Here is a 26139-nt window from a genome sequence, read left to right as displayed (position 1 = left end):
AGTTAGAACATGCACTGACAATAAAGCACTCACTACACTTTTTAATTTCATTATTTTTTCTTCACTCAGAGGCCTTATACTTTGTGATATATGATAATGTGTTTCCATTGTCCTTTACCGCCTCATCTTTGATGATCAGTTCAACTGTCTCCTCATTGGAATATAAAGTGCAAATCACATATACGTGAGGAGGAGGTTTTTAGTTTTTTTTTTTAAGTCATCCAAATTCACGTATGGCTGCTTTGCAGTGGACTTCTGTGTCTTATGTTTTAGGTATCCTTCTGCATCTGCTGTTGATGTTCTGGGATGCTGCTACCGTGATGTCAACAAAAGCAGATGATGGGATGATGCAGCATGTGGTGATGTTTAGACAACACAAGCACATTACAACCAACATCAACAAATGCAGATGCTGGATTAGAGGAAGGAGGCACATAATAACGTGTAGAAAAGAACATTACATTCAGATGGAAAGTGAACAGTGGACACACACAGGATTTGTTTAACCCATCTGCCCCCCTCCTGCCTTACCTATGGGTTCTCCATGCTCATTACATAACATCATTACTGGCAGAGTTTCAACTTGATGCTGTCCAGTGACGTATCATGTGGATGTGACAGGTTGCATCCAACAACATCATCAACTTATGCCAAGCATTCGCAACAGGTGCCATCTGGCGGCATCATACACTGTATATAAAGAAGGATGACACACCCTCACTTAACTGCACTATGCTGAAGTTCCCACCAAAACATCCATCCGAACAAGTGGTAACCAGCTCCATTGAATGCGAGCGCATGGATTGGCTGTCATGGCTGTTAATCATGGTGGAAAGGTCCCCTTTTGTAAAACTGAATAACTCATTAAAACCGAACTTATCATAAAAACAAACACTTGAATAAACATCACTGTGATGAGAATTACCTTCAGTGACAGAAACTATCTTGTACTTGGTCCACAAACTGTCCATAAACTGTCCATATTGGAAAACTGCTTAATTACCTTTAGGAGCTGGATCGAAAATAATTTTCTGCAGTTAAATGCAGATAAAACAGAAGTTTTGATTATTGCCCCTGACAACCTCCAGTCAACAATCAAACAGAACCTTGGTACCCTATCAACTTCATGTCAGTCTAGTCTGCATAATCTTGGTGTAATTTTTGATCCGTTTTGATCTTTCGATGAGTCTTGAAACTTACAGTAAGACACCGATTGATCCTGCTCATCATCTGAGGACCATAGCCATACTTAGGTCTGTAGTATCAATGAAATGAAATGGAGATGCTTATACATGCATTTATTTCATCTCGTTTAGACTACTGGAATTCTCTTTCTCTAGCCTCATTACACCATTTACAAACCATCTAAAATGCTGCTGCTGACATCTTACCCAATCAAATCAATGGTCACATATTACTCCAGTTCTAGCTTTGTTTCACTGGCTTCCTGTTAAGTTCAGAATTAATTTTAAAATTCTGCTGCTCACTTTTAGAGCCCTACATGGCCAGGCCCCACAATATTTAAAACACTTCCTTTTTCTGTACACTAAGCAAGCTCTTAGAGCTGCCTCTCTGGGTCTTCTTAGTGTTCCCAGAACACATTTCAAGACTTGGGGAGCTCGGTCTTTCCAAGTGGCAGCCCCAAAACTTTTGAACAGTCTCCCAGCAAGTTTGAGGTCTATTGATTCTGTAGAATCTTTCAAAAAACAGTTAAAAACCTTCTTATTCAGACAGGCATTCGGGCATACAGTGTTTTAATCCTGCGCTTTACCTTCTCTCACTTTGTATTTTATCTTGGTTTTATTTTGACGTTTTTTGTTTTTGTTTTTTGTGTGTGTGTGTTTCTGAAGCAATTTGTGACTGGTGTCTGTGAAAGGTGTTATATAAATAAAATTTGCTTGCTTGCTTACTTTGACTTTTTAATTCAGCCTCTGTCCATTCACTAACATGGAGGGTTGGGCTTTACGACCTGTACCACAGTCAGACACCAGGGGGTGATCGAGATTGAATAGCCTTACTTTGGGGGAGCTGTCATGTCGTCCATCTTTATACAGCCTATAGGATAGACAGGCAGGTTCTGTTTCCCTTATATTTTCATAAATTACTCCCTAGATAGCTGTGAACCTTAGTTATTAGATAGCTGAATTTGTGTTCAGCTGTTCAATGATTCAGGGTAGTCTGCAGCCCTTTATCCCATGTCATCTCTTCTCAGTTGATTCATTTTGTCTGCCTGTTTCAAGTTTGAAAATGTTATTTATTTAACCACTGATATAAATGGCAATGAACAACCGAGCACACTGCCTTATGTTGCTTCCCTGACTCCTGACTTCTGCGGGACGTGAAAGGAGGGCTTTGTTTTTAAAAGCTCTCAGCTGTTTTGTGTCAGACTCACCTCTTAAAGAGTAGAATGGCAATGACTATGATGATGATGAGGATAACTGCCAGAACTGGACCCATCACCCACAGCATCTCTGGGTCCTCAGCTTGTCGTGTCATCCCACTGTGGAGCTTCACCATGATAGAATCAGAGAACATGCTGGCTGCAAAAGTCATTTGCTGCAAGTAAGCAGAGGATAGTCCAGGGTCAGTTCATCAGAACATAGAGCTGCAACTGTCACTGAAATGTGCTTCATGAGGTTGTGCATTTTAAATTAACATTGCCAAGCTGACAGACAATGTGATAATCTCACACGTTGTCACTTTGGGAAATGATTTGGAGGTTTGGTTACTCTTTAACCTGCCAACTCTCGGGTTTTCTGTAGGCCATCTACTGTGTTGACAATGTGATGTTTCTTTCTCTCTGGGTGTCCATGACAGATCATGGAGGTGTCCAGGTTAGATTTGAATTTAACCACGTTTAAGAAAAATGACAAATAAATCTACCTTGTACCTTTAAAGTTTTGCTTGGGAGATGGACGTCTTGACTGCTTTGCTTAGCATGCTGCCCCTGAGACCCAGCCCGGAATAAGGGGATGAAAATGGATGGATGGATGGATGGATGGATGGATGGACTATCTTTATTAATGGCACCCCAGAGGCTCATGTGAGGGGAAAAGCATGATTCCCACTGGTGGTTGCGTGATTGTTGTCTTTTGACATCTTATGCTATCATGTATTGCATTTATTAATTTTATGTCTATCACTATTGTTATATGATATGTTATTGTTGCCATCATTGCTGTGCATCTCTCCCCCTCACTCTTTTTCTCTCACTCTCTTTCTCTTTCCTTTATATCATTACTGCAATTGGATTATTTACAACATCTATTGCACATCTGTCCATCCTGGAAGAGGGATCCCTCCTCAGTCACTCTTCCTCAACTTTTTTTTTGCCCCCCTTACAGGGTTTTTTGGGGGGAGTTTTTCCTTTTTCAGTGTGAGGGTCTAAGGGCAGAGGGATGTTGTATGCTGTAAAGCCCTCTGAGGCAAACTGTGATTTGTGATAATGCACTTTATGAATAAAATTGACTTGACTTGACACAGTTCAGCCCAAATCACGGCTTCAGTGCCAGAGGAGGATGATGGTGCTCCACATATTACAGCTCACTGAAGTTTAAAGTGCATCTCCAGTGAAGAACATTGTCTTTTTAAGTAATTACGCTTTGTTTAAGTTAGTATTTGAAAAATGTTCCAACAACCAAGGGTATGATTTAAGGTGTCCGGTGGAGTTTTCTTACAAACAATGAAAGTTTCTGTTTATATTCAATTTTAGTCACTAATCAACACAAAATAAGCATAATTGTGAACTGTCTGTTCCTATCCTAAAATCAATTATTAACATGTTTCATTAACCTGAAGAGTAGAAACACACCGCACATCCCTTTTGTTACCATCTGTTGTTGCTCAAAGAGAAATACAGTAATATTTCACATCCTTTAAGTTGGAGGACTCAGCAAAATAATGGTTAAAAATGAACCTCAGACATTCTGACTTTTAGTCCCCAGTAGTATGGTTCAAACTTTCAAATGGCTGGATTCTACATTTCCCGTGATTTAACCATCATAACCAGTTTGTTAGACATCTTTAAAACTCCACACCACAGTATGTAATGAAGACTTTCTGCTATTAATGTGTATTCTCAAGTGGTGTAATTTCAGTCATTTTCTCAAACTTGATGCAGTGATAGAGCATCAATCATTAGAAGATAAGAAAAATATCATTGCATCATTGACCATCAAAGAAAACAATCCTCGTCCATGAAAAATCTTTCCACCATGATGAGTGAATTACAGTGCAGATCTGTGAGTCAGATAAATACTGGCAGTGTATACATGGATCAATTTGCAGGGGAAATTCTTGTCACTTCGTGTTCTGTGAGACGTGCTGCATTTGGACTATGTTAGTGAATGAGACTATAAATACTTCTTAAAGGCTGACAGGGCCCTGGCTCAATAAGGCTGCAGCAGCTCCAAATCTGGCTGCAGCTCCTCTGGGTGAAAGCTGGAAACACAGTTAAGACTGCTGCTTGTTTAAATAATGTCACCCCATGACCAGCCTCGCTTCCTTATTGATACATTAATTTAAACAAATTCTCTCACACACTTTTTCACTCTATCATACACTGTAGGGGCTTGTAACAGCTACAGATGAATTATAGATGACCTCTGTGGCTGGATTTGTTGGACATCTGTCATGTTCAGTTCAGTTTTATTTAAAAAGGCCATTATCACATGTCACACTTTTCCTCAGAGGACTTTACAAATTATGACATCACTCTGCCCTTGGACCCTCACAGCAGATAAGGAGAAACTAGGAAAAATGAAACATCAGGAAGAGCAAATGAGGAGCAACCCTCTCCCAGAATGGACAAATGTGTAATAGATGTTGTGGAATGCTGAGATGAAACAAATGTATTCTGACATGCCATAGCTTTTTTTCGAACTCTTTAAAATCTAAACACACCATACATCTAAGACATTTGGATGGATGTTTACTTTAATAAATGTACCTCTGCTAGCACTGAATTTTAAAGGTTCAGAGAAATTTGGATGACAATTTCCTGCAATTTTCCTGTAGTTCCCTCGCTTATGAAGTGCAGCTCACAAATAACTCCCCAATTTTTTCAATAAATGAACCTTTCTTGATTCTCTATCAATACCAGAATTTGGACACGGCCTTGTGAGCAGCAGTAAATTGTCTCTACCTCAGTAAAGATTTGTCCAGTCTACATAAATCTGGGTAGATACCTTCAGGAAATGTTAGGAAATAGGCACTAAAGAGCTCTGAGCCCAACTCATAGACGGTGCCACAAATACCACAAATGTGTGTGTCAAAAAATGGTGAGGGAGTTTGTTAAATTACAGCCCCTGGGATTAATAAAAGAATGCACAGTAAATTCAAAATGGCTGACTACTGTCTGACCAAATTCCATTCATCTAAGCAATTTCATTCATCAAAGTCAAATTTAAAGGTGAGGGCTTGAGTTGGGGGGCACTATCAAGAGTTTTCAAGCATCCCTACACCCCCCAAAATGCATATAATAATCTGAATAATTCTCATAAGGTCCTCACCACTGCCTGCAGTCTTTGCTCGTGCTCTCTTAAATAAATAAAACAGCTTCCTCACATTGTCAGTGTCAAGGACTGTTGGCCCCTGCACGTTTGTGCTTCGGCCCTTAGGGACAGACTGAAGATGGTGTGCTCTGGAGGCAGTGCCTGTGAATGACAGCAGTGTCCCTCATCTGCCCTGTTTATTCAGCAATGCAAGGCCCTGCAAATATATGGGACACAGGCTGCAGTTCTAAGTACTAGCATGAAAGTTTTATATGGTTTTATGAGAACTAATCACCTGATGAAAAAGCCACAAATATGTACAAAACAGCAATAGATCCACTTATTAAAACCCATCCATGCTGCATCAGTCATTCCCTGGTCCTCTGGTGTAGTTTTATGATTTACTAAAGGGTGAGAGGTGTCAAGCACAGCCTTGGTGTTGGTGAACTTTTCCTGACACTGCATTGCTGCACACAAGGCAGACTGTAACTTACAGCTTAATCCACTCTAATACTCAACTTTGCTTCTCTCTCACATGTTAATAGCTATCTGGGGCCAGTTCAACTGCTATAAGAATGCAAAGGGAGTACATGACTTTAATAAAATATGTGTAAGGTTGGTCAGATGCCTCTGGGAATCCATTTGTATTACTACCAGAGCTTGGGTCTGCCATGGTGCCATTGATCAAGGACACCAAAACATTATGTAGCGTGGAGAAAATAACAAGAACACCTTCATATATAATGCAACTCAGTACAACAATAACATAGACTGAGGCCTCACCGCAGAGCTGAACCAAAGAACTCTCTAAAAGTAAATTGCAAGTTTCACAATCATTAAATACAGGTTTCACAGAGGTTGCATTCACTGCAATGCTAGTGCATTGTATCAAATAAGTGTGTTATTGTACCTACTCCAGTGAGACTCAACTTGCTTTGCTTGGGGGCCTCTTTTGCAAAATGACATGAGGCCGGGGGCCAGTTGCAGCAGCCCCATAAATGTTTCTAGCTTTTAAGGACTTTTATAGAATTTTAGGGCATTTCTTGGATATTATGAAATTTCAAGGATTTTCAGGCATTTCTAGGATTATTTGCAATTTCTTTTAGGGTTTTTGGACGTTTCTAGGATTTTAGGACATTGCTCAGATTTTAGGACATTTCTAGGATTTTTGCACATATTTAAGGATTTTAGGACATGTTTAGGATTTTTAAATGTTTCTAGGATTTTAGGACATATCTAGAATTCTTAAATGTTTCTAGGATTTTAAGACAGTTTAGGACATTTCTAGGATTTTATGGCAATTCTTTGATTTAAAGAAAATTTTCACTGATTTTAGGACATTTCAAGGATTTTAGGACGTTTCAGGATTTTAGGGCATTTCAAGGATTTTAGGACATTTCAAGGACTTAAGGATATTTCTAGAATTTTAGGATGATTCTAGGATTTTAGGACATTTGGGGCTTATCTAGGATTTCTGTCAAGGGGTGCAAGGGATCCTCCTCTAGCAATCTTTGGATGAACAAGCTCTATTTTAATGCTGTTTATGCACTCTGGCACCTTACATGTACCAATCATACAAAAATATTCGTGTGAATCACTTTATTTTATTGTCTGTTAGAAAATGCTGAGGGTCAACCAGGCATGCCTATTGGGGGCCAGATTTATTCCCTGTATCTTATCAATATGTATCAACAGGATGTTTTAAAGATAGGTTGCATGAATCAAGCAAAATTTTAACCATGAAATGGTCATCCCTAAATTTCAGAATCAGGATTTCTGCAAGATCAGCTGTTGTTTGACATTCAGTTTAAGGGCAGTCATGAAAGAAGATAACCACGGACCCAGCTGTTGGATGATCTTTGGCAGATTTCTGGCAGGTCAGACATTTTAGTCAGCTGTCTGCAGTTTGAGGAGCTCGTCTTTCCCACATGGCTGCTGTCATAGATCTGTTGTAAACTGCTGTGAGGTTATTTTTATTAATATTACAGTAGTATTTTACATGATGTGGTTGACTGCATTCTTGACAGAGACCTGTGTGACATCTCAATCAATCAATCAATCAAATCTTTATTTGTATGGCACTTTTCATACAAAGAGTAACACAAAGTGCCTCACAGAGATTAAAAACAATAACAGAAATGACAAACATCAATGAAAATCAAGAAAAATACAGACAGCCTGACCCTCCCACCCCCACATAAACGTACGCAACAACACACACACAATCATGTAGATATTCCCACACATATTCGCAAAGGCACCCGAACATCCACCCTTACCACCCACACACACGCACACATACACCAACACACACCAATTGTTACTAAAGAGACATGGCTAGGCACTGAGACCTGAGGCGAGGGAGAAGCTACCTTTGGGGGCCAACCTCACTGAGAGAGGTCACGGTCCAGCACCGCCGGGGCGCCGCCACAGAGACCATCCCAACCCGGGCGGACAGGAGTGCCCGCACCAAGATGCCGAGCCCTCTAGCCACCCGGGCCGAAACAGTCCACGGTACAGCACCCCCAATGGTGGACCAGAGACCACTCCCAGTCCGGTAGGCCCCGATGAGGAAACACTGGAGCTAAAAACTAACACAATAAAAATAAGGTAAAGAACATAAAATTAAGAACGTAAGGGACTGAAACAGTAAAATAAGACAAAGAATACAAGTGCACAGTAAAATAGTTTAAAGGTTATAACCGCTAATAATTAGATAAATAAATAAATGGGAGACTAAAACAGTGGGATAAGATAAAATAAAAAAGTAGAATAAATAAATAAATAGTTAGTTAGTTAGTTAAAAGCCTGATTGAAAAGATGGGTCTTGAGCCTCTTTTTAAAAACCTCAACACTGTCTGTGATCCTGAGGTTCTCCGGGAGGCTGTTCCACAGACGGGGGCCATAGTAACTGAAAGCCGCCTCCCCATTTCTTTTAGAGCTAACTTGTGGTATGGTTAAAAGGCCAGTGCCGGAGGACCTCAGGGTCCGCGAGGGTTGATAAGGTAAAAGCAGCTCAGTTAGGTAAGAAGGCCCAAGACCTTTGAGACACTTAAAAACAAGTAAAAGAACCTTAAAATCAATCCTGAAACGCACCGGGAGCCAATGAAGCGATTTTAAAACCGGTGTAATATGCTCCCGCCCTCTGGTCCTCGTCAGCACTCGTGCGGCCGAGTTCTGCAATAGTTGTAAATTGGAAATGCTCTTTTTGGGAAGACCAGAGAGCAGGGCATTACAATAATCTAGACGACAAGAGATAAAAGCATGCATCAGTACCTCCGTGCTGGCCTGAGAGAGAAACGGGCGGACTCTGGCTATGTTCTTTAGATGATAAAAACCAATTTTTGTTGTGTTTTTGATGTGTGGGATAAAAGTAAGCTCAGAGTCAAAAATCACACCCAGATTTGTTACAGATTGTGATGTTCTAAAAGCCTGTAACTTTGGTAAAAGTCTCTCTTTCTGGCCTTCAGGACCGATGACTAAAACCTCTGTTTTGTCCTGGTTGAGCTGTAGGAAATTTGCTGCCATCCATCTGATGTAATACAAATAAAAAATAAAAAATGTAGAACCTATCCTCACTGCAAATGACAGACCAGACTGCTTACATCAATTCCAGCCATCTGCAGCTTTATATTATTCTTTATTCTTGCTTTTTAAAGTAGAATTTGACAAAGTACTGTTGGTTTTCTCTTCCCTGGTGTTGTTCTTGAAGATGGTCTGAACTTTTCAGTGGACCAAACTGATGTGGAGTTCCATGTTTACATTGAGTTTGAGCACTGCGTTTTTGCTTGGTTGATTGTGCTGTGGAGTGTGAACAGTGACATCAAATATTGTAGATGCTTTAAAGCTGCATCAGTAGTTCGGTAATATATTCTAGTGTAGACTTCCCCCTCTGCTAAAGGTAGAATAAGTAGGCTTACATATTAACTCATTAGTGCCACTTATGTATTTATACGTCATTCAAAAGCCAGCGCTTGAGTCCCATTGACGTATATAGGTATATGTCGAAGTGTGTTTTCGACGGCTGGCACAAGAGGGGCGCTCTCACGCTCCCTGTGTGTAATTTTGGAGCTGCTGGGATTCGTAGTTGTAGTACAAAATACAGTAGATCAAAGCATGAAGTGGAGTAGCTGGGATCAGAGAGCAGAGCAATCTGTGATTCGAAACTACAGCAATAAAGCTACATCAATTCAATGTCGGCACACTCTTGACTGAGTGTCCCGCAGGGTCCGAAGCGTTTACTTCGAAAAAATTAGAGTGTTAAAAGCAGGCCCGGTCACCCGAATACTGCAGGTAGGAATAATGGAATAGGACTCCGGTTTTATTTTGTGGGTTTTCTCTCTCTGAACTGGGGCCATGATTTTTTGCATTGTGCTGTACTTTGCATATTTATTTTACAATAAAAAAACATTTGTAATACAATTTTCAGAAGGCAAAATTATAACATTCAAATCACTGTTTTGGTTGACAGACTCCCTTTCACAAAAAATCATTTTTCTTAGCTTTCTAGAAAAAAAGTGGTCTTTTTGATGAAACTAGCCTCTATTCAACTTGAATAGAGGTTAATCAAAAATGGAACAAGGTGTAAACAAACGTTTTTTTCCATGACGAAAAAAAAAAGTTTCTTCTTTTATTTGAGCTATTCTTTGTTTTCGGAGTCTTTGTACAAAATATTCTGTGGGTCTTGAAAGACGACTCAAAATGGCCAGAAAAGCTGGCACAAAAAAAGCTGAGTGGGATGGAGCGGGAGATCGACAGGCAGCGTCTGCAGTAATGCAGACTCTGCACCGGTCTGTCGTGGTGAAGAGGGAGCTGAGCCGAAAGGCAAAGCTCTCGATTTACCGGTCGATCTTTGTTCCTACTCTCACCTATGGTCACGAGCTTTGGGTAGTGACCAAAAGAACAAGATCGCGGCTACAAGCGGCTGAAATGAGCTTCCTCCGTAGGGTGGCTGGGCTCTCCCTTAGAGATAGGGTGAGAAGCTCGGTCATCCAGGAGGAGCTCGGAGTAGAGCCGCTGCTCCTCTGCGTTGAGAAGAGCCAGATGAGGTGGCTTGGGCATCTAATTAGGATGCCTCCAGGACGCCTCCCTTGTGAGGTGTTCAGGGCACGTTCCACCGGTAGGAGGCTGCGGGGAAGACCCAGGACACGCTGGAGAGACTATGTCTCTGAGCAGGCCTGGGAACTCCTCGGGATCCCTCGGGAAGAGCTGGACAAAGCGGCCGGGGGTTGGAAAGTCTGGACTTCCCTTCTTAGGCTGCTGCCCCCGTGCCCCGACACCGAATAAGAGGAAGAAAATGGATGGATGGATGGATGCATGGGTAAGCAAGTTGAAAATAAACAGTGGACTGTGGTTTTTGCTACATCCACCTACTCAGTTAAACACTGGCTCTCATGATTGCCTTGTGATGTCATAGCAACTGGCCAAAGGGTCTTGTGATGGTCAAAAATGCACTGCACAAGGTACTGTACTGTACATATCCATACAGTGATGAAATAACAAAATATTAATACTTTGTCACAGTACTTATGTATTTTTGGGGAGTATCTGCATTTTACTTGAGTTTTTAATATTTCTGTCAAGTTTAAAACTCCACTACATTTCCCCTTAGCATTTTAGTTACTTATGACAAAATAGAAAAGTTAGGAGGAAGGAACATGGATGTATTATAAGGAAGTCTGGATACAGCTGTGGGGGCTAATACATTCCTATGAGAGTTGCTCAGTGGCACATGAAGCAGAGAAAACTCTTTTTCCGGGTTTAGAAAAGTGCAAAATGCCCGGATCTACTGGCCCATAGAGCATGCGTGGAAGTGATTAACGACAGCCGAACGCGGCCGAGTGTACCCGAGCATTGACTTCGACTCACTGGCTCGCTCACACAGATGACCCGAGTGCTCGAAGCGAACAGCGCCGGTGCACGAGCATTCCTCTCGTAGTAGCTTAGTTTATTAGCAACAGCAGCTAATCGGCGGTATAAGGACAGCGCTGTCGGTTTTAATATTTACGTGATTATCAGATAAATGTATATTTATCCCTCTCTCCCTCTACACACACACACATACACACACATATATACATACAACTCATCAGGGAATCAAATCGTAATCACGACCGGAGATATCAAATTAACAGAATCGGAATGTGTCGTGCCCATAAAAAGGTAATAAAAGGTGATGCTTGTAATATTGCCCTGTGTTTTATCACACAGCTCAACTTTTAAAAATACTACGTTTTGTACCTTTTAGTAACTGTCACAAGTGCTCTGCGCTGCTCATTAATAACCATTAGTTTGAATACAGACCGTATACTGTATATACAGTCTCTGATACAGACACGGTAAGACGTCCATATTACAGGCTTTACAGCCAACAGCGTATGGATGTTTTGTAAACTGGTAAAAATTATGAATTGTGATTAAAAACTGATTTGTGATTTCTGATTTATAGCAAAAATATCCATTACTACGGCCGGTACGAAGCCTGTGCTGTGTCAGAAGCTCTTAGAGTTACATGCGCGTTCACGCGGTAGAGTCCCGCGGGTCCGATGCGCATTCATTTTATGTCTGTAGAAATGTCCGAATTCCAAATCTTGATTCGTAAAATAACACATTTTACATCTTTAGGACTTAATGTTTTTAATAATGACTATGAAAAAAATGCATTCTGAAAAGTCAACATGTCTCAAAAAAAATATCCTGTGATTTAAGGAGGTCTCTTTCCCAATGTTAACAAATGGGGAAAAGTCTTTCTGGGCCAGTGTGCATCACGTGACGCTGTAGTTCTACTTTCGGCCACTATGTAAATTTTGCTTCAGATGGTGGCGCACTTCCTGGGGGCTTGGGAAGGAAGGGACAGACGGACAAATGGAGGAAAGGGAGGTAAGGAAAAAATAGTTTCTGTTCTTTAAATCCTTTAAGTTGTGAAAAAGACCTTCTTTTTATCAGATTTGATGTACACTCCATTTTGAAGGTAGTGTATGAAGAATACAACTCTTACCCCTTACTTTTTTTTTTAATCATTCGCATTTACTTGTGCTTTTTTCAAGTTCAAAGTTATATTCTAATAGACAAGTTTAACTTCTACCAAAGTCATTTTCTGAGAAGATATCTGTACTTCAACTCATATAAGGCTTTGAAGTTATTCATCCATCACTGTGCATACATTCTTAGTGTGGAAGGGTTGCTGTTGTCGTAAAACATACGGTTACAATAGCAGAGCCCAACACACTGAGATCAACCTGTAAAATATATGCCAAACATGCTCACTCACATGCATGCATAGAGGTCACTTACAGACTCGTGGCCCGTCAATTCAGCCAGAACAAAGCAGCGGTACGGCTGCTGGCCAAGCAGAGGTTTGTTGTAGAAGCCGTTGTATTTCTTCTCATCACCCATAGTGAAGATCTCAGGCAAAGCGTCCAGCTTGGCAGTGATGTAGGGTTGCAGGAAGTCCTGGTTCTTTCTCTGCAGACTGCTGTTAGCACTGGCCTCCAAGAGCTGCCAGACAGATGAAACACAGGCCACTTTGGATCGAGCATAATATAACACAACATAACATAAAGATTATCTCTGTAGAAGATGTTTTTTTTTTTCCCTTGTGTCTTCTTTTACTGGAGAACAGAGGACAGTAAAAGGTTCTTCCCATGTTATTTCAGTGATTTTGATCTAATTTATGTTTTTTTCCTCTTCCCAAGTGACATTTGTTGAACAAATCCTATCCAAATTATGTCAGTGTTATTTCTGAGTCGATTTAAATTCTTGATCCTTCACAAGTCGAGTTTGACAGTTCTTCAACAAACAAACAAACAAACAAACAAACAAACAGGTCCTTCCCTGATATTTTCTTTGTCACTGCACTCCAAAGAGATCCTTAGAAAGTGTGGTGCTAACACCTGCTCAACAAACTCCCCTTCAGGTTCTGATAACCAACACTACTTTGTTAGGCATAACAAAATGTTTTTATAGTAAATAAATTATCAAGTTATAAACTCAAACCTTTTCAACTTAAAGTCCTGTCCGAGAATGAAACCAGAAAGTGATATCGATGGCATGTCTTTGGATTAAGTGTGAGGGTGGAGTCTAAAACCGCACCAGCCACTTTCACTTTTCTGGTGGTAAATGAATCATATTTACATTGACAGTGTGTTTATCAGTGAGTTTTAGAGATGATGCTAGATGTATGTTTGAACCTCCAGTCAGTATGCTTAGCCATTTATCCATGTCCTGACTTCAGCTCTGTGTGTAACACACACACATTTAACTGATATTCATGTTTTTATCTTACTTTCAGAAAGAAGGAGAACAAGTGTATTCCTCAAATAATAATTACAGTTTATTACAACTTAGGTGTTATTTTTGTAGTTTTCTCCATCATCATTATCAGTTAGGATTAGGGGACTTTGAGATCTGGAAACCCAGCATCATAGTACAACACAGTCAATTGGATCAAGAGACTTGTGGTCAGACAAGTTGTAAACAAATCACCAGTTTATCCAGGTTAATATGCCATGTATAACAAAACATACAACAACAAAAGAAAAAAAAAGAAAAGAAAGACAAATTAGCCCACCATCTACTGTTGACATCCATAGACCTTTAGAGTCCTTTTGATTTAAATGGGGATCAACTCCTTTCTCAGATACGTCACTGTATTGACTGAACTATAAAGCAGGTCCTCATTGTAGTTCAATTCCAAATCTCTGGTTTTAAATCTATCATGTCATCATTTCTAAAATACTTTTTCAAAAATGATTTTCTGTAACAGTTGAGGTTTTTTAAAAGTGCATCCTGTTACCAAAGTGTGTTTTTCCAGTGTACAAATATTTGTTGCTATGTAGCTGATAGTAGGTTTGCTAAGTATTGAGTATTATAGTGCATGCTTGAGAATATCAGAGACCCTATGATTCGACAGGATTAATTTATAGAGTTTGATGATCGGTTGTGATCTTCAGAGAGAGCACAGCCACTCGGAGCTTCATCACAGAAGCTGGGATGTTTTTATTCTTTCAAAGTATGAGTGTCTCTGTGTGTGTGACAGACATCTTACCCCATCAACTGCTTACTGTATCCACTTTGTATCGTTTTAGAGCCAAAGCCAGCTGCCACTCATCAATGTTTAAGGTTACACTGAGATGTAGAATAAGTTGTCTTTGTATTTGGTAGAGAAGCTTCAGTCACACAAAGACAGCATTTGCAACCCAGTGTCTTGACTTCTAAAACAAAGCCATTTTATAAAGACAAGCGGTCTGATTTAGCCACCAAAGTGGAGAGACATCAGATTTTGCCTTCTGGGAAAAAGGTACAAAAACAACATAGATTTTCTTCTGGTTTGTTTATTATACTGAAGAAATGGTTCATGTTATTTGCTGGGAAAGCTTTTTTTGCAGATTCATGACAGAGCTAGAATTACCGCCATGTGTTTGTTTTCCTCCATGTACCAGTCAACTTCCTCTTACAGTTTACATCCATTTCTGTGAAAACATGGATGCTTCACACACATCTTCCCCCCGCAGCACAGAAGATCTCTACAATCAGCACAGTTTACAAATCAGTCACCAATTCAATATCTGACCAAATTCCTTCCTTTCTGTTCCTGAGATATGATGTTGAGTAATGGCCAGAAAAATGTTTTTGCAAAATATTATGATGTCACAATGAAGTTGACCTTTGACCTTTTGCATATGAAATGTCATTACTTCAATTATTATATCCTATCTGACATTCATTCTAATCATTTCATTCTTGAGTCCAAGTAGACATTTATGCCAAATTTAAGGAAATCCTCCCAAGGCCTTCTTGAGATATTGTATTTAGGGAATGAGATGGATGCAAGGTCACAGGGACCCTTGACCACCAAAATCTCATCAGTTCATCACTAAACCCAACTGAATGTTTGTGTCAAATTCAAAAAAAATCCTCAAGGCATTGTTGAGATATCACGTTTAAAAAGAATTCAGTTCAGTTTCAATTTTATTTATATAGCCCATTATCACAAATCACAATTTGCGTCAGAGTGTCTTTAAACCCTCGGACTAAGGAAAAACAAATGAGACAGACAAGATCACAATGACTTTGACCTTTGGCCTGTGACTACTAAAATCTAATCAGTTCATCCCTGAGTCCAAGTGAACGTTTGTGCTAAATTTGAAGAAACTCTCTCAAGGTGTTCTTGAGATATTTTATGCTGAAGTTGAAGGGTTTGCAAAAATGTGTGTGTGTGTGTGTGTGTGTGTGTTACACAACATAGTAAAAAAAAACAGGTCCCTTTAACCATAACCACTACAGGCCTACATACCTCATGTATGTCTATTTCTTCAGGGTTCTCCCATCTTCTCAGAGAAACCGGGGTCTCGGGGACAACCACTATGTAGTACCACCTGTATCACAACAGCAACACAACTGCGTTACATGGATATGCCACAAAAAACAGAACTTTAATGTGACTGTTTCATTTCAGTCATCTATTGCTTATGTTTTGGTGGTGCTTGAAGGACTTATTTATATGTTTTTATACTTTTTACACTCATGCCTCTTCTAGTAAACACAGATTGAATAGGTTTGCCCTGCCACTAGTAAAAGATCATACATGGAGTCAGTTGTCGTGTTTTGTTTTTTACATTAGCCCCACTTGTCTTTTTACAGCCTACTTGTGTGCAATTTCTTCAGAGAAGCAAACACTTGAAACACAATGTCCAAAGACTTTGCTGTGCTTATCTTAATGACTGAACCTGGCAATAATAAAAAAATACTCTAACATAATTGCAGGCTTTGCATTGGGATTGTCTTTGCTGATCAATTGTGGTTTTAAAGGTCAAACCTTTTATTAATTGATTTCTTGTGTCATGAGAGAGCTCAGGCGGCACTGGGGGTCAATGTCAGTATGGTCATGTGGTTTCAGGCTGTAATTATGTTGTGTTGTGGGACTGAATGTTCTGTTTGCTTTTGAAACTACTGGCCTAAAAGAACTTGTCTGCAGCTGATAACTGGCAGGTTATGAACAGGACAAGAAGTAAAAAACCAGACAAGTTTGTGTGGGAGTCATTAACACACAAAAAACTTTGTCTGTGTACTTCTTTGTACGTCTACAATTAGCCCCACAGGTTATATTGTTTTTAATGTTAAAGGGGCACTGAAAGGTGTTTGGACCTGATTGTAATGTAAGAATTAATATGATTTTTATTAGGGCCCCATCACCTAAACCAGTGCAAGGACCCCATTAAAAATCATTATGTTTATTATTGTTGGGGTCCAAGTCCTGACTGGTGCAAGGACCCTATTGAAATTGAAGGAATTATTAGAGCCTAAACACTGAAAGTAGTGTGTGAGAGCCTTAGTTAAATGCAAGGAATTATTAGTGGTTTAAGCCCAAAGGACTGAAACTAATGATTGGAAGTTGTGTGTATATGGTGCTGAACAAACATGACGCCATTTGGCTAGATGGGGATGCTATAATTAAAACCCCCGAATTACATATTGAAAAAGGCCATGTCCCTCACACTGTAAATTGGACTGACTTGAACTATGACACTCTGCACAAATTCTGCCCAAGAAATATGACCCCAATCGGTTAGATGGGCACGCTTTGATAAATGGTTAACTTTGAACAGCTACAGCTCCTACTCTGAAGGTTAGATTGACTTTAAATTCAACAAACAAATCCAGCTCAATAAGCTATAAAAAAAAAAGCCACACAAGAACCACTAATGTCCGCCTGCCTAGATTTTCCACCATTTTAAATTTTTTGAGAGACATTTCGACATCGCTAACAAAACTGTGGGTGCAATATGTAACACATCTTTTGTGTAGATCATCATCATTAGACCATGGTTATCAAAAGTTATCAAAGGCTTGTTTATATCTCATTGCATTTTGAAGATATTGACCATTAAACTTTAGAAGGGGCATGACTCAGCAGATAAATAGACCCAAGTCCATGACCTTAAAGCCGAGCCTCACAAAAATGGCAAGCAATGTCTACATAATTACTTGCAACATATCCCTAAAATATTGAAAGTTTATCAAATTTAACAGAATGGGGTGTCACAAATACAAAGAAAAAAATTTAAAAAATGGGTACAGCCAAACAGAATTCAGAGTGTAAAACAGAAAAGGTTTTTCCAATCATTACAAAACTTACAGGATATGTTGAATAATAATGTTGAATCTCATGTGTTAAATTATTTTGAAATTGCTCAAAAGGGGACACTACCAGTTCCAAACAAGTGCATTGACCTTCTGCAAAATTTGTCCATAAATCAACAACGGTTTGCCCAAACATCATCAAAATCAATGTATGTTTTTAACTAAGCCATTGAAGCATGTTTCCATATTGTTTCTCCAACTAACCAATGGGAAGTGTATGTTGCCAAAGAAGAGTTTGGTCAGTCTGAGATTTGGACATAAATGGATGTGTGATTGTCATAGTGTAGTTATCTGTAATGCAGGTGCCATGAACTGTAAAGGTCTCTTTATCCTATCCAGACTTGAAGTTTTAAATGTCTATGCTGGCTTGAACCCCTGAATCGTTGCTTGTGGCTATATTCATCAGGGCAGGACATCAAACAGTGGAAGAACCTTTTAAACATGAAGGAAGAATTACAAGAACTGAGCACAGAATGGTGTCAAAAAGCCTTTGCACCTCAATGATGCTGTATTGTAAAAATTGTCGAATTGCATTGCCATGGTGTGGCATCCACTTTGCTTGTTTCACCATAAAACAGGAAGTTGTTGTAACTACAGCATACAGTGTCCAATCTGAAGCAAATTTCTCATGCTTGATAACAGTTCCGGCCTCATGATATTATGTTGCCAGACTTGAGTCATAATTATAGCACCAGCCTCTGACAACTGAAATTGACATGTTTCTTACATGCATAGACACCTCCTAATGGGTTGCCCAAATCCAGTTTAAATGCAGTAAGAAAGGTTTGTTCCTGCAGTAAATACTAATCTTTGTGAGACAACCTTCAAATGTGTTACTCCATTTGTCGAGAAAAATTTACAGAGTGACTTTAACCAAATTATTCTGAATTGTCCTATTAAAATCAGTGTGCAACGTTAAACTTTTCTATAGATATTTTGGTGTGACTGTTTTGTATAATGCTTGTATTTTATTTATTTTTACACATATGATGATATTTTTGAATACATTAATCTATAACTAGTCATGCACTTGTCTACCTAAATGGATACATATCTACAGGTTTTTCCATATAATAAGCTTAAACTTTATTCATTTTTTTTAATGACTTTTCATACTCATATTAAGGATATTTTAGAATGTGAATCATTGCTATTTCATTATTATATTTCAATATCCATCAGTATATTCTAAGACAATTGGTCAAGTTATTACATTATTGGATTTTATTACATTTATGGACATTTTCAGGTATTGATATCATTATTGGGTGCTACAATCCTGAACTACTTTCCACAAATTTTAAAGCTGATATGTAGAGAGGAGAGAAGACATTACAAAGCCATCTTTGAAATCCTGAATCATCCCTTAATTTTTCAGTGGGGTTTCCCCTCAGACAAAGTGGACAGACCTGACGGGAGCTCCAGCGGGGACCTTGGACAGACTGATGGTCACTTTTCCACCATCCTCTACATCATGTTGGTATTGAGCTGGTTTCATCTTTAGCAGGTCTGGAGCTGTTCGAATGGAAACCTGCTGCTGGAGGCCGCCGGCACCGTTTCCCCTGCTCATCAGCACAAAGGAATAATCTGTATCTGGCTGCAGCTGTGTGATCAGCTTCCTCTTCAGGTTGCCTTGAACCTCCACACTCTGCTGGTTGTAGAGGATCTGAAGCCAAGAAGAAATTCTTTACTAACATTGATACATTTTGATAGATTACATAATGTTTACTACACTGGTTGTCTACAAAACTGGTTCTAACAACAACAACAAAAACTTTTCTAAAACAGAAACATAATTCTTGAGTTTGTAATAAATAACACTGAAATATTTGTGCCTTGGAAACTTGGATTAAAAGTCAGCATAATGTAATGTATTAATGATTAATCATTTCATCCTGCTCTTCCTTCCCTTTCACTTCTTTTCTGATACGCTGCTGGACAGATTCAGGTTGAAGTGCTGCCAGTAAGGGCGGTGGAAGGATCCAACAAACGATAGCCTTTCATATAAGAGTATCATCTGAATGTGATATTTTTTTTCTACACCCTACCATGTGCCCTTTTGCATAAACCTAACCATTCATGCCTGCATGTGCTTGTGATGGCTTAACATAATCGATGAAGCATCATCCACCAATGTGCTTGTGTTAAGATCACAGTAGCAACATCCCAGAATGTCAACAGCAGACACAATATGATACCTAGAGCATACAATGTAGATGTGGAGGTTCACTGCAAAGCAGCAGCATGTGATGACTTGGGATTAGAATGTGTTGGCTTGTCTGGCACTGTGCAAAAGAAGGACTTTTACCTACACACATCTTTAAAGCCCACTGATAACAACATTTCTTGTTTGGTTAATTCATAGAGCAAACAGACAGAAATATTGAACAATAATTTGCTATTTGATGTACCAGAACTAAATAATTTATCCATCTGCTCAGCATTTCTGTGCAGCACCTCCAGCTGTAACACAGATGGCCAGAAACTATGAGAAGAGTTTCTGTTCAGGCACAATGGTGCCAGTCCTGGCAAACTCAATCTAAGACTTCAGGAAGCTGCGCACAGTCACTTCTCCTAGATGTTGTTTGGCAAAAAATAGCTCCAGCACCAAAATCCCCATAAAATTGTTGGTTGGCATATATGTTGACTTTGCACAGTGCCACGTTAACTGCTTCCCCTGTTTCCAGTATTCATGCTAAGCTAAGCTAACCTTGTCCTTGCCCCAGCTCAATACTTAATGCTTATAACAAGACATCAATCTCATTCTTGGAAAGACAGTGATTAGTGTTCTTCTTTCATAAAGATGGCTGCAGTTTGATTGCTTGGCAGTGGAACTTCTTTACTATAGCAGACCACATTTATCAGAACTTTTAAAACACACATTTCTTTAAGTTTTTTTTCTCTAGCATTTTATCAAAACTTTCATTAGTATTTATTTCTGTATTATATGACCTGCTTTTATAGCTGAGGTTCTAAAGTTATGAAGGCGGCTGCTGATGCGAGGTACCTGGGCAATCCAAATCCCCCCATTTTACTTGTATAAATGTATATGTTTCACGGTGCAAACTTTGTGACTTTGCTGCCTCCTGTGTGCTTTGCTTTGGATTGTCTGAGGCATTCTATAACTTATTGTTAATGTCACAAGGTGGTATACAAATAAAGCATGATTTACTTGATTATTATTATTTAGCTGCAGATCCCTGGTCATAAACTTTTGTTTCTGTCCTTTTACTTATCATCACAGCTCCACAGTGCCAAAGGCTGAGCGACAAGACAGTCAGGCTCCAAAACAAACAGCCAGTCATAAAGTTGAGTTACAAGCAGAATTTACATGGTACAAATTGATTTTCTAGATGAAATATGGAGTAGCTGTTCCGTTAGGGAGTTCAAAGGAGAGAATCTCAAATATCTTATATAAATGTAAAACATGCTTTTCATTATTATAGTCATTAAATCATATTATGTTAAGGATACCACCTCCTATCTACACTGCAGTCACATTTATTGTGTATATCTACCTATGAACTAAAACCCATGGATGTGTTTGTTATATTAGCCCTTTCTCATTCCTAACCCATAAAACAGAATTACTTTGTCAGTGCTTTGGTTGTTAGTTTGTGACTCCAAAAGGTACCTTTTGTGTTGGCATGAAACGCAGATGGACGGCGTCAGCTGAGAACGTTGCCAGACTGAATTGGTCATGGTGGTATTATATGCCAGTGGATTGCTGGGTAGCACCTACTGCTAAAGTGACAAACAGGCGGCTTCACTTGAGAATGTGGCTAGATGGAACTTGGGCACGTGGGCATGAACCGTGGCAGGATGGCAACATGATGAAATGTTGCTGGTGATGATGTAATATAGTGAGCATGAGGGCACCTAAAGGGAGGGCAGGAGGGCCAGTGGATGGGTCCCACAAACAACATTCACCCCAGAGTCTGGTGTTCTCTTCCCTTCTGATTGTGATGTTTGTTTTCTATACCTTACCATGTGCCTCCTCCCCCTAATCCTAACCATCTGTGCCAGCACATGCCTTTGTTGATGTTCCAATGTTGGTTGCCATGTGCATGTATTGTTGAACCATGACCATGCGTAGGCCTGGGCTATATGGCAAAAAATATTATCACAATAATTTTCCCCATATTGATCAATATTGATATTTATAAAGATATATAATTCGATAACGTTGCTCTTTCCCCGAGTTTTTTTATTAAGTTGCCAGCCAGCGCCAGCATTTTTGGTCATATTTAATAATCTTTCAAGACCTCCAGAATATTTTGTGTTTTGGATATATAAACAATGAATACATCAAGATAAAGAACAGCTCTTCAGTTTTTATACAGAAGAAAACATTTAATTCTAGCTTCTTCCATTCCTTTTTTTATCCACATTTGAATTTGTGCATTTTCATAAAAGACAAAACATTTCAGACAAAAAGCTGAGAAAATGGCATTTTTGTAAAAGAAAGTAATTTTCAAGAGCATGATCAATTTAATTTTCATATTTTTTTGTTGTTTTTTTCCTCTCATTTTCTTATGTCAACTTAAAATGTACGAAATAATGCCGAAAATAATATTCTGTTTGAGTTAGAGTGGAACTATAGAGTGGAAAGTTTCCCAAAATGTCTGGAAGCACCACAGCTACAGAACAGTCCCTAAGTAGGCCTATCGGCTTTGCTGCGAACTCTGCATATTTAGGGCCCGAGGATCGAATGGTGCAAGGACCTTCTTGAAACTTAAGGAATTATTGTTCTTATTATTTTTCTCTCACATTAATTGCCTTTTTGAGGGCTTTATCGTATTAAAAAAGTCATGAAACTTACATACTTATCAGGTCTGGTGAAAAATTTGATATTTTCATGGTCTCATACGTGGGTGGAAGGAAATGTATCAGTGGCGCCCCCTACTTTTTCTTTATTTTACTTATTACAACAAAGCAGCCCCCGCAGCACGTGTGACCTACAGGTATAAAACTTTGGAGGCCTGTGTAACACCTTAGTACCTACAAAAAAGTCTCTTGGGGCCATATCGTAAAACCAACAGGAAGTTGGCCATTTTGATTTGAAGTTTTAATTTTGGTATATTTATGGCCATTTTCAGGGGTTGTAATTTTTTGAACTTGTCCTAGAGCTTTCATCAGATTGACTTCAAATGTTATGGCTACCTTCATAAGACCCATGAAAGCAAAAGCTTTTCAAATCATGAGTTTTCATCACACTGTGTGATCTGTATGAGGCATCTAATTTGCATGTTCTGCTATGAACCAGGAAGTAAACAGGTATGTAAATAAGTGGTATGTAACTCTGCTGTGAATGGTCCAATCTGCCCCAAACTTCACATGTTTGATAGGAGTTCTGCCCTGAACACATCTATATGACAGTTTTAAGCGATAATGAGAGCGCCATCTATTGGCACAGGAGAGGCAAAGTTTTACACTAAGACGTCCAGCTCCTAGCAGGTTGACTCTATTGATCTCAAAATGGTTTAAAAAACTGCTGAAACTTCGCCCCAGGTGTTCAGATCTTTAAAAATGTCACACATTTGATAAGAGTTTATGCCTGAAGACATCTGCAGTGCAATTTTAAATCATAGTCATAGCGCCACCTATTGGTAGCAGGAAGTTACTTTTTTACTCTTTGATTTTTCCCTTGTAGCAGGTTAACTTGATTAACCGTCACTCAGAATCCTGCCTGCAGCCTTGACTTGCGTGGGGGTGCGAGGGCCCATTCATCACTGCTTGCAGCTTTAATTACATATTGTTCTGCTTGTTGGGAGTTGGAAGGAATCAAACATCAGATATTTTTTCTTTCAACATAACCGAGCTGCAAACTCACTACACCTGAACTCACATCGCGAGCGGCATCTCCTCTCATCCTACCTGTCTGTCACCGTCACACACACCTGGCACAGGAGGAGAGAGGGGAGATGGTGGCAATTTACAGCGGTGTTCAGCAGTTACTGAGAGCAGCAAGCATGACAATAAATGGTATTTCCTCCTTGTTCCCAGATGATTTAAATAAGTAGCTAAGTGTTCCTCCTGTTGCGTTTTTTTTTTTAAATAACGCTGCTGAGAGGGTCCGAAAAGCCTCCTAATTGCGATAAAGTTATAAAGAAAGTTAAAGTCACATTAGTAGTCCTCTTCTCCTGTCACCCTGGGACCTTCAATCGTCTTGTTTGTTTGTTTTTTCAATGTGGAAATGTTGTTTAATTCATAACATTCGTAACAGTATCCCCTACACTACAGTGAAAACACTGATCGACAGACAAAAAAAAAAGAAAAGAAAAAGAAACAACACCTGGCTTGCGGTGGGGGGGGGCTATATACGCTGTTTTGAATTTCTCCTTCTCCTGCTGCTGACTGATAGACGTCTAACAACTTCTGCTGTATGACACAGCGCGGTCGGCAAGCTGTGTGAATCTATCTAGCTTTATCCATACCGAGTAAAAATTACCATAGTTTATCATCGTCATCGATGCACTTTTTATCATGATCCCTTATCGAGATCATTTTAACGGGTAGCCTTAACCATACACTTAGTCATCCCATCATGTGCATTTGCTGACATCACGGAAGCAGTATACCAGAATGTAAACAGCTGATGCAGAAGGACACCTAAAGCATGATAAATAGACACAGATGTCCACTGACAAAGTGGAAGCATGTGACTAGTTGAGATAAGAACATGCTGGCTATTCAGTGCTATGTCAGGTTCAGGTGCCTCTATTTGATAAACAGATCTCTATGCTTATAATTTTGACTCTATCTATAGATATTATTGTCACAGAGGCAGCTGGAGATGGTAACTCAACATAAAATCTGATCCTAGCCCTACCTCGTATATTTATTGATATTCACAAACACCAGTCATCACATTAGTAAGAAACTTCTTGTTAAATTCACTGACTGCGGTGTCTCAGTGCTGCAGCTGCTTTCAGGGTGAAGTGCGGGCTCATTTTACCTTGAGAGGCACTTGAGATTTGTAGGTATCCAGTACTCCCCAGGTCAGCAGCACAGAGGTTTTCATCACAGCCTTCACACCAAAGTCCTTGGTGAACACTGAGGGAAATTCGAGATGATTATCAGGTGGTTAATTCAATTGTGAATATGTGAGGACTTAAAGTTAAAGAGCTGGTGCACAAAGGCAAGAGGATGAAGGCAACTAAGATAAGATAACTGAGAAATGAGAGAATTTACACACGCTCACTACGCACTAACATTTATCAAGGTGGGAACACAGAGTCTTTGCACTTTGGACACAGTATTGTCTCAATGTGGTGATTTTATTATTTTATGTGATAATTTGGTGACTTAAAGCTGTACTTATCAATAATGGATCAAACAATTATGTTTCATGAGAGGGGTCACTCATAGTGACAATACCATAGATAATAGATAGATAGATAGATTATCTCCCTTTGGAGTTCTCTTTAGTTACTTCTAAGCAAGGATGGAAGAGAAACTTTGACCTTATTGAGGAAGTGTGGCTGACTCTATGGCTAGGAATGACATTCTTTTAACAGATGTGATTGGTTGTCACAGACACGTTTGTAAGTCTGACTGGTGTGGACACCGAGCAGAAATTAAATTAACTGTAAGACAGTGAAAGTGCTTTTTGTGTGATCACTCTGTTGCACTGTGGCAATTTTCCAGTTGCCGAATATCTCAGTGTAGTGCTCACTTTATTTCTAGCATTGTAGCATTACTATGTTGGATGAGATACAGTATGTGCACATCTCTTATGAGATAAAGCAGAAAAATTCTCCCTGCACCATCTTATCTGTAGCGCATTTACTCATTGTCATCCAGCGTCTGAAAAGTATTTCTCTACCTCTTTGTGTTTCCACCATTTTCTCCTCTGATTGGGAAACTCTTGAGCCCCTTAAAAGTCCTTATCCTTACTCCTCGTTTTTCACCTTAGGAGGTCTCTTAAGGACAAAGATGCTTTGTGTTGTGAGGTGCAGAAGGCAAGGCAGAAATAAAGTGACCACAACACTTAAAAAATTGCAACTGGAAAAATGTTCTCATATTATGATGCAGTTCATTTTATTTCCACTGAGTGTCCACACATTGCAGGCTCATGACAGGTAGTGTATCTGACAACCAATCACATCTGGTAAAGAATGTTTCATACCTTGCAACAGGATCAACCGCACCTCCTCACTAAGGTCAAAGTTTCTGTTCCTTCCTGCTCAAATCGCTCTGAGAATTTTCTTAAATCACTCCTCAGGTTGGACTCCTTGCTAGAAACATTCTAGCTAAGTCAGGATCTTTCTGAGAGTACTCTCAGAATGTTTGTGAATACGGCTCCAGATGTTTCACATGCGTTTTGTCTACAGTCTCTTATTTGAGAGAGGGGCTGAGCGTAACTTTACAGGATGATTCAATCGCAGCTGCATCCACTTCAATAATTATTTACTTTATCTCCTGACACAGTGGCAGGATTGGTCAGGATGTAACAGTAAAAATGCTTATTTTCTAAACAACAAACTTGAAAGCTGCTGTTCTC

At 39.4% G+C, this 26139-nt stretch overlaps 1 protein-coding gene across 7 annotated transcripts in view; it reads right to left on the bottom strand.

Moving 5' to 3' along the window:
* The window catches only part of ptprfa (protein tyrosine phosphatase receptor type Fa), a 301290-nt gene that overhangs the window by 52626 nt on the left and 222525 nt on the right, over positions 1 to 26139 (bottom strand). For all 7 annotated transcript variants that reach the window (XM_088077354.1, XM_088077355.1, XM_088077356.1 and 4 more), the window contains 5 exons: positions 24592 to 24689; positions 19043 to 19299; positions 15787 to 15868; positions 12786 to 12989; positions 2393 to 2556 (listed from right to left, as the gene is read on the bottom strand). In XM_088077354.1, the coding sequence (XP_087933480.1) occupies positions 2393 to 2556; positions 12786 to 12989; positions 15787 to 15868; positions 19043 to 19299; positions 24592 to 24689 (805 nt within the window). The remainder of the gene's footprint in view (positions 1 to 2392; positions 2557 to 12785; positions 12990 to 15786; positions 15869 to 19042; positions 19300 to 24591; positions 24690 to 26139) is intronic.

The sequence above is a fragment of the Plectropomus leopardus genome, chromosome 5, assembly GCF_026936395.1.
Source record: "Plectropomus leopardus strain MGB_pleo_1.0 chromosome 5, ASM2693639v1, whole genome shotgun sequence".
NCBI classification, from domain to species: domain Eukaryota; kingdom Metazoa; phylum Chordata; class Actinopteri; order Perciformes; family Serranidae; genus Plectropomus; species Plectropomus leopardus.
Note: the sequence above shows the minus strand (reverse complement) of the source record. Positions and strands in the feature narration are given on the sequence as shown.